We start from the raw sequence: 9714 nt of genomic DNA, 5'->3' as shown, positions 1-9714 counted from the left end.
TCAGAGGGTAAATAGGAGAATGTCAGACGTTTTAGTTTGGATAAGCAGCAGATGAGAGCAGGGTAAGATGTAACATGGGTATTTTATTTCCAAAAAAGTTGGGACGCTGTGCAAACTGTAAATAAAAATGCAATGATGTGCAAATCATTTAAACCCTATATTTCATTGAAAATAGTTCAAAGACAACATATCAAACGTTAAATCTGAGGAATTTTATTGTTTATTGAAAAATATTTGCGTTATACTTGAACTGTTGCACTATTTGATGGTGCAGTCTTTCACAGAGTGGTGAACCCCTCCTCATCTTTACTTCTGAAAGACTCCGCCTCTCTGAGATGCTCTTTATACCCAATCATGTTACTGACCGGTTGCCAATCAACCATCAACTTTTTTGGAACGTGTTGGCATCAAATTCAAAATGGGCAAATATTTTACAAAAAACAATCAAATTTATCAGTTTATCAGTTAAACAGGTTCAAGTAGAGCATGATTTTGGTCATCTTGTATTCTCACAGCAAACTCACCTGCCAATTTTGACAGGAATCGAATAGACATTTCTCAAGATTTAGCTTATTTATTTGTTTAAAAAAAACAAATAGCTTTTCTTTCATGATAAATGTTTATAAGTTACCAAGTTCTGCATATAAATCACGTTTATTATTATTTGCCTTCTTGATGGCTGTAATGTGATGCTATTTTAAAGCCTGTAAACAATCCAGTGAGACCTAAAGAACAGGCGGAACTGTTGCTGAAGATGGGCTTAGTTGTAACCATGTTAGATCCCTAAAGTAAATTATATAATATAAATTTAAACAGGACTCACTTTTTTGGGAAGTTTTTATGTGAGGATTCATCAACAATGTACTATAGATTTATATAATTAATCAAAAATAAGCCTGCCATGTTTGACGCTCTCTTCCTTAATTGTTCGTATTTTGATTCATATATTTTTACATTTTTAGGTTGGAAAGCTTGAAAGAACTATTGAATTAGCAGACTTTTTAGCAACTGTTAAAACTCTCCATCTGTTACTATTAACCCCCTGCTATGGGCCAAGTTATAACATTTGCGCTCCACTTTTGGCTCAATTGGTCATAAACGTTAGCTGCTAAAAAGAGTTTATGTCTTCATTTGCAGCAGAGGTGCGAAGGCCGCTTGTATAAAAATTGATTATTCTCACTCACAACACTTTCTAAATTATTAAATTAAAAAACAGTGTGTTCAGTTGTGCTCTGCTCATATATGTGTGGTGATTCCAGGCTGTTATCCAGGTAGCTTTAGATTAAATGTTAGTGAAAAGTATTTATTAATTATTTATTATTATCAGAACATACAAAAGAAGTTATTATAGCACTTTGACCCAATTTTTTTTTTTATTATTTCTGCATGGCCCTCATGTAATGAGGTCACTATTATATTACGTCCATTGTTACAAATCAGAGTAAAAAAAAAAACAAAAAAAAAAGTTGCCATCCAAACCAGTAGAGTACCTGCGCGTCCGCTTGATTCCCAGGCATCCCAATCTCGGCTATCTGGTGAGAGATTCCCGCAGTTTCTCATACATTAGCTGGTCCTGAATGGAACAAAGCAAAATCAAAACAAACTCATCAACTCTTTCGTTTCTCTTGTGTTCAAATGCCACACAAGGAAGACAACAGCCAGTTCCTTTCACTGTCTTCAGGGGCACCAAATACCCAGAGGGCCTGATTCAGTGTCACTGCTTTTTCAACAGAGGCTCAGAAACGACATCCAATGCCTGCGGACTTCACTGCAGTCGGCCCCACAGATTAAACACAGGTGACCTGGCGAAGCTGCGGTTTTAGGGCCCGACCACAGACCGAGTCAGCCTGATTTTACACCAGCAAAGCAAACACGAGGTGAAATAGCAGCTAGATAAAAATAACCTCAGTCAATCTACGGCGCTCCTGCAGGACGCAGAGCAGCGTGGGAAATGCTGCCAAGAGAAACTCCTAGCAACCTAAGCTCCCCACGACTGGAAGGACTGGTTCAGCTGGCAGCTGACAAACATGAGTTTACAAAAACAGCTCTGGGGTGCGCTTCACATGTGCCTAATTACATCTCACAGGGCCATGGAATTTGCAGTTAAGAGGACGCTGGGGAGAAATTACAGCTCCCGAGGTGCCGCCGGGGATGAAGATGCATGTAATGGTGGATATACACGTACACTTACCGTTCAAAAGTTTGGAATCGATTCTATTTGTGTATCATACTGATACTGTCTGAATAAAACCCCCCCAAAAAAGTACTGAAAAAATATTCCTAAGTTTGAATGGAAGTTGATGTAAAAACATGCTATTCTAAGTCATTTTGGACGGGTTCTGTTCTGATTTCTCGAAAAACAGCTAATATTTTTAAATGATGTCAAAAATGGAACAAATTGGAGATCCAAGGATTTGTTCTGACAGCAACAATGAGCTGTTTGTGTGTAATATCATTAAATATGCTGGGAAACGACTTAATTCTAAGGTTAAGCCTTTCTGTGCAAGATTATTGATAAAAGTGTGCCCTTAATTTAATTTTCAGCACTGTATTAATGCTAACAACCATAGTTTACATCCACTTTTCGAAATAAACTAACTCTTTCACTCCAACAGCTGAAGCTGCATGAACATTTGCATGAACACCGTCGTTGAATAATATAAAACCATTTTAGCTGAATGTCGCTGCTGGAAGAAAACCTTGTATCTCCAAAATGGTGAATTCACAGGAGAAGGAAAAAACGTACTCTACTTTTAATGCAAGTCAATGGAACCAGAATGTTTTCCATGTCATTTTGGGTCGTTTCTTTTGGTCCATTCATCATGAAATTTGCACACACTGTAAAGAGCAACAGGCATTTTCAAATGATGTCAAAAACCGAAAAATGTCAAAAATGGAGATACGAGGTTTTCTTCCAACAACAGCGACATGCAGGTCTTAGGCTCCGAAGCACATTGTTTAAAACCATTTATCTGGACATCAAGTGTGTTTTTGCTTGTAAAAACTGCATATATCATTAGAATAAATGCAGATAAACACAAATACAGTAAGAAGTAACAGGAATTTTTTGTGCTAAAAATTTATCTCGAGAGATGAAGAACACACTTTGGTTCCAGATTTCTTCTGAATGCCCCCAGCGTTCGCATGGATTTGTGAAATTCATCACTGAAGTATCAGTGAGCCAAACCAGGTTTCAGGTTGCTCACTGTCCAGATAAATAGCTCTTAAAGTCTTTTTAAATTTTTTTTTACCTTTTTTCATGGCTCTAAAGCTTTCGCTCAGTACTGCACATGTATCAAATGACTCAGAGATGCTGCTACATGGGTTTCAAATCTGTACAGCTCTTGAGAATTTAGTTACAGTAAAACGAATAATCTGACACAAAGTGGTGATCATATCTCAAGGCAGAAAACTTAAAATGATAAACAAGTATGATATAATTTTTTTATTTAACCCTTGTGTGGTGTTGATGTGTTTGTTACTCAGTGGTCTGCTGGACCCACCACATTATTGTTTATTTAAATCAATACAGCCATAACAATTTATGTAAAAACACCAGATGTTTAAAATATCACAAGTGTCCAGTGTAGGGTTCTGCTTTAGCAGCTGTAGCCAGTCAGCAGCCTGTCCATGTTGTCCACCCTCACACACACACACACACACACACACACACTAACAGCAGGCCATGTAGGAGGATAACAGAGTGAAGGACACAGCACCTCCACACTTTTACTCCCCGCAGGTTCACCCAACACCACATGTGTAATATAAATGTGTGGGGGGTGAACAGAGTGAAGACACTGAAAATGGGTTATTTTATATGTTCTTCACAGAAAATGACCAAAGACCAAGAAATCTGAGGATGAAATAATAATAAATCGTGTCATTTTGTCTTTTGGTAAACACTGAAAATGGGTCCCACAGACCTGAACACCACACAAGGGTTAATAACCTTGTTGATTCCAAGTTTTACTGACTGTATTTCAATCTGCAGAGTCTCGTAAGCCGTGCGTAAAATAACAAAATATATTTTTATAACAAATGACTGCAAACTTTTGACCAGTAACATATGAAGGATTAAAAAAATACCAGCAATACTTTAACTGCTGCCTCAAAACTTCCCCTTCAGCAAATCTGTGTAACCTGATTCTGCTTTGGAGCAGAAGTTCTGCTTGTTTTCAGATTTGTTATCTCTCACTGAACCGAAGAGAAACAGAAACCTACACGGATGTTTAAAAGGTCTCTATCAGAGTTGCCATGAAAACGTACTACTTTGTTCCTAATTCTGGTGTGGAGAACCACTGTCCTAGATACTTCAGCATTTTCCCTGCTCTAATGCTGCATTCATGACAAAAAGTGGGAAGAAAATCCATTTGAACCTCCCTCCAACTCAGAAAGTCAGGAGTTACTCAAGAGCTTCTCCGAGCTGCTATTCCATTACATTGCTTTTAATTGAATTCAGAACCATTAGCCAACTGTGTTTCGCACACAGAGGAATTAGACCTCCACATTTGACCCATCCGTGCAGTGAAACACCCACATACACACTAGTGAACACACACACTAGGGGCCAGTGAGCACACTTGCCCAGAGCGGTTGGCAGCCCTATCCAAGGCGCCCGGGGAGCAGTTGGGGGTTAGGTGCCTTGCTCAAAGGCACCTTGGTCACAGACTGTCGGCCAAGGGGATTGAACCGGCGACCTTCCGGTCACAAGGCTGGTTCCCTAACCTCCAGCCCACGATTAACATGGCAGAGCCACTAGAACAAGGAGTGATAGCTTGTTTTAAAGTTTTTAAACAGATTTTTGGGATTTCTGTTTGTGTATCATACTGATACTGTCTGAATAAAACCTCCAAAAAAAGTACTGAAAAAATATTCCTAACTTTGAATGGAAGTTGATGTAACAACATGCTATTCTAGGTCATTTTGGACGGTTTCTGTTTGTTAGTTCGCCATGTGATTTCTCGAAAAACAGCTAATATTTTCAAATGATGTCAAAAATGGAATAAATTGGAGATCCAAGGATTTGTTCTGACAGCAACAATGAGCAGTCTGTAAGCTGTTAGTGATATCGCTAAATATGCCAGGAAACTTGGATAATTGTAAGGTTAAGCCATTCTGTGCAAGATTATTGATCAAAGTGTGCACTTTAATTTAATTTTCAGCACTGTATTAATGCTAACAACCATAGTTTACATCCACTTTTCAACATAAATCAACTCTTTCACTCCAACAGCTGAAGCTGCATGAACATTTGAGCTCCCAGCTGTCATGAAAGCAGCATAACACACCCAGTTCAACTCAGGACAGGCCTGTTAATTAGCTAATGAGTTGAATCAGGTGTGAATCAGGGAAACTGTGCAGGGCAGTGGGAACTCCAGTTCAGAGCTGAGAAATTCTAAGCTACTTGCTTTCAGAGAATACGTATAGCTTGAAAAAGACATTTTGTCTCTTCGCTGTTAACTGCCGCTCACCTTTTTGGACACGGACGGCCGTACTTTCTTGAAGGCCTCTTCGAAATTCTGCCTGCTGACCTTTATGTCTTTAACAGAGCCAGAGGAGAATGTGTGCTCTGTGTCAAAGAAACGGCATCATAAAGTGAGTAATGTAAGTAAAACCATTTTCTGCAAGTAATATGATATGATTCAGTGACAGGCTGTGGTGTGGTGCGTTTACCTGTGTGTGTGAGAGAGGTCTGAGAGCAGAGGTGAGCCTTTAAAGCGTTAACTGAAGCCTCTCTCACCAGTGCAGACAGGTCAGCCCCACTACACAAATGCACAGACAGTATGAGAAATATATACAGATTTTCATACTAAAATGGAAGCACTTTATCAATTAATGAAACCTTAATAGCTGCAGTAAATTCCATGTACAAAGCTCTTGCTAGGTTTCCATCCATGCATTTTTTTGACATATTAAATAAAACGAGACTTGACGGAAGCAGAAAATATAGAATAAAATAGTCATACTTTACATAAAAGGAGGGTATTTTTGTGCTGTTGGAATGAAATGTGATTAAACTAACATTTGCTGAATAAATAATATAAACACAAATCAAAAAGTCATGATAAACCGTATCTTTATCAAAGAAAACACACAAAATAACACAAATAATAAGTGTATTAGACAGTAAACAGACAAGACGCTCGAACAGACCTCGAGACGTTATATCGGCTGCTACATTTAGTCTCCATGCTCTTATATGTAAATATAGCCATGACATTAACGTCTGCAGTGCCCCCTTGTGGCCATTTCACGGGTGGAACGGAAATCAACATGAATATTTTTAATTAATATAACCAAATTAAATATTTGATAACTGGGACACTGTTGTCTCTGTGTGTGTGAAATGTTGTTGAGCTGCTAGTGAGCAATGAGAGGTGAAAGGGGAGGAGTGAGAACCCCCTGCTGTGTAAACTATTCACAAAGACGGCACTTAGAAATGTGGACTTGCTTGCTAATCATGCATTTCCATCATACAAATATATTCTATCAATGTTACTGCTGCTCAAAATGAAAGATTTCTCTATAAACATGCTTTTTTATGTTTTTTTATGAACATTTATATCATTAACTACCTAACCCAGTGGTAGCACTGATGTATGTGACATATTTCTTTAGTCTTTCAAACTCTTGTAACTAATGTTCAACAGTTAAATTCCACAAGACCTTGTAATACTCACGTAAAGCAGTCACACCGTTCGTCATGGGCAATTGCCTCCAAACTCACATCTGACTCCAGACGAGGCTTAGTACCTCCCTGCGGCAATTCCAGAACTTATTTGCATGTTTCTTGCAATTTGATTCATGCAAACACATCTGCAGCTTACTTGTAATTCAGGTTACAGTCTGTGGTGTACCAGTGTATTTCTACAGCCTGTGTGTTGACTGAATGAGTCACATGGGTGGCCAGGATGTGCCACTCACCTTAGTAATGGTGACCAAGATGGCGTGCCTGTCTGCTGGTGGAGGCAAACCCACATACAGGGTTTTGTCCAGACGGCCTGGTCTGAGCACGGCAGGGTCGATGATATCTGCATTCGAACACAATTTTAGAGAACACAGAAAAACAGTTTGGCAAAAAAATATAGATTTATTATTAAATTTACAGACTTCCAAATGTAGTCGATCAGCCAAGGCAGGCTGTCCGAGGTCTGCTTCTTTATGCCGCGTTTTAACTAAGACAGTGTTCTGTGCCTCATAGGCGGCGACATGCAGCCACGAAAACACTGTCGTAGTGACAGCGTCACCGGCAGAAGTAGATAATCATCAGACGAGAACTTTAGCGTTATCGATTGTTTATTTACGGCTGAAAAAGTCAGGAGGTGCTCTGTACTCTTTTCCTTTTTTTGTTGTACAACAAAATAAGTTGGGGCGGTCAACATCGCTGCTGGACTGCATTCAGTACCATTACAGAGCAGCAGTTTAAGAAAGATACTGTCCAGAATTACACTATTTCAGGAATATCACACTCAGAAAGTGGGATAGGATTATATAACGGAGGGAACGCAGCGATCCACACTCATGTCTGTGTGGTGTTTGTGTCGATATGGCCGTGTGGTTGGTGAAGCACAGAGAACCTGTTGATGTGATTGTTTTTCCTCTGGTTTTATATTAAGCTTATTTCATTTAATAGTCTATTCAGGATCTTTACTCTATGTAGTAGTTATTTATTTACAATGATGGTTAAAGCTTTGTAGCTGGGCAGTTGTAGCATTCCTTAATCGGTGGATCCACCTTAAATGGTTTAACAGCCAGCTTTCTTGTTTGAATTTCCCCATTCCACCTTAAATGGTGCAGCTTCAGGCACCAGAATGTAACCGCTGCATCATTTAAGGTGGAACGGGAAAACTCAAACAAGAATCTGGCGAATAGGAAGCCAACTTTAGCTTCGTCCTTCTAACTGTGGTTTGGGGGGGTTTATTTTATTTTTATGTGTATTAAGATTAGAAGTGATTCACACATTGATGATTTGCTGATGTGTCTGATTGTGTTTCTCATGCTAAACTCGGTTTTTAACGTCAGGTGCAGACTGAATACTTTCATGCTGATCCAGACGGATAATTAACGATCAGTTATTAAAGTGATAAAAGCTACCGAGAGCAGATCCGTGCAGAGTGGATTAATCTGTGTCTGAGGATTATAACTAAACAGATTTGGTGAAAATCGGTTGAGTAATAAGGAAGTTGTGGCTGATTTAATCCTGAGACTCTTCGTCTCTCAATACAAGTGAATTTGTTCATAAGCGGATCTTGACCTCTCCAACATGGTGGACACGCAGATGTACCACCTCAGATAGAGAACAACAGACAACGCGGAATCTCGGTATGGATATCTATGTATAACACAGGGTGCGTCTGGACTTCAACAACGAGATGTTCTGTGTCTCAAAAAATCAACATCTGGTTTATTCCATCACCATGGTTGAAGGCAAAAGCTGGAAAAACTGAACTCTTGCCAGAACGTTCCGCTGAACACTGCAGTACGCTGCCATCGCCACTGGTGGCAGCAGAATCTTCCATCTCTGTACTACTGAGAACAACTGAATATCCGTTTTGCCTTCAGCCACCTAGTGGCAACGTGTAAACGCAGCATTAATTTATGGATTAGAACTATGAGGCTCAAACAGCTACAAATAATAATGGATGTTTACCCTCCATTTAGCACTGTTATAACTCCATGCCTAATTCATAAAACACTTGTCTTGACTTGCCTCAAGTTGTTAAGTAATCTCACGTAGACTTGATTTATGTTGTTTCTAAAACTGTATGACAATGTTATCTATAATGGACACAGGTTTACTGTATAGCTAAAAGCAGTCACAGTAGCCACTCTGAAGCCTGAATTTTGACCATTTTGTCCATTTTAATAGACAACAGTGTGGCATACAGCCTTGTCAGCACATCTCTTTATGTGGTTTCTCTAACTGTATGGCACCCTGTTATCTATAAACACAGACTTCAGTTTCCTGTGTAGCTAAAAGCAATAGTAGTAGCCACCCTGAGGCCTGAATTGTGACCATTTTTGTCCATTTTAATAGACAACAGCGTGGCATTTAGCAACGTTAGCTCTAGTGAAAAACTAAAGAATCAAACTTCAGACACCAAACATGTCTTGGCTGGCTTTATTTTGGAGTGAGGCGAAAACTGAGCAAATCTGACTTTTCACCACCCTATTCTTCTAAATGTGCCCAATACAGGGTTGCACAACTCTGATCCATGAGGGCTGGTGTCCAGCACTGATTGGTAGCTTCCCTACTCAAAATACACCCACTAATCCTGGCAATTAACATATGAGTTGACTCGGGTGTTTGAGCAGGTGAATCACCAAACTGTGCTGGACACCCGCCCTCCAGGACTGGAGTTCTGCACTCCTGCTCTAATAGTTCTGAGGTGGTTTTACCTGGCCGGTTGGTAGCGGCCATGATGAACACCTGGCGGCGTGTCTCCAGGCCATCCATTTCCGTCAGCAGCTGGTTGACCACACGGACGCTGGCTCCAGACTGACCATGCAGCGCGACAAAGCAAACAGAGTGACAGCATGTTTATTTACAGACATAAGTGCACATTAGTTGTGATCTTAAATAACGGTTTGGCACAAAAATCTAACTTCTACAATTTTCTTCTTATCTAAAACACAGTTGAACAGACAAGGCATGTCTGCTCCATTAGTTCTGCACTGGAGCTTAAAGGCTAATTTACCTAAAATGTACTA

The 9714-nt window shown here is 39.7% G+C and overlaps 2 protein-coding genes across 3 annotated transcripts in view; one reads left to right on the top strand and one right to left on the bottom strand.

Annotated features, from left to right (window-relative positions):
- adgrb3 (adhesion G protein-coupled receptor B3) overlaps positions 1-9714 on the top strand; it is a 994217-nt gene that overhangs the window by 354584 nt on the left and 629919 nt on the right. The window lies entirely within an intron of this gene.
- Positions 391-9714, bottom strand: part of nvl (nuclear VCP like) — a 36216-nt gene continuing 26892 nt past the window's right edge. Inside the window, exons 18-23 of one of the 2 annotated variants that reach the window (XM_036583355.1) lie at positions 9403-9502; positions 6928-7034; positions 6684-6760; positions 5677-5765; positions 5475-5572; positions 391-1573 (exon numbers count right to left, since the gene is read on the bottom strand). In XM_036583355.1, the coding sequence (XP_036439248.1) occupies positions 1529-1573; positions 5475-5572; positions 5677-5765; positions 6684-6760; positions 6928-7034; positions 9403-9502 (516 nt within the window). In that variant the 3' untranslated portion in view covers positions 391-1528. The remainder of the gene's footprint in view (positions 1574-5474; positions 5573-5676; positions 5766-6683; positions 6761-6927; positions 7035-9402; positions 9503-9714) is intronic. The other variant, XM_036583354.1, reaches the window with a different exon arrangement.

The sequence above is a fragment of the Colossoma macropomum genome, unplaced genomic scaffold (genome assembly GCF_904425465.1).
Source record: "Colossoma macropomum unplaced genomic scaffold, Colossoma_macropomum, whole genome shotgun sequence".
NCBI lineage: Eukaryota > Metazoa > Chordata > Actinopteri > Characiformes > Serrasalmidae > Colossoma > Colossoma macropomum.
The sequence above is the reverse complement of the archived record's forward strand: the minus strand, read 5'-3'. Positions and strand labels throughout refer to the sequence as shown.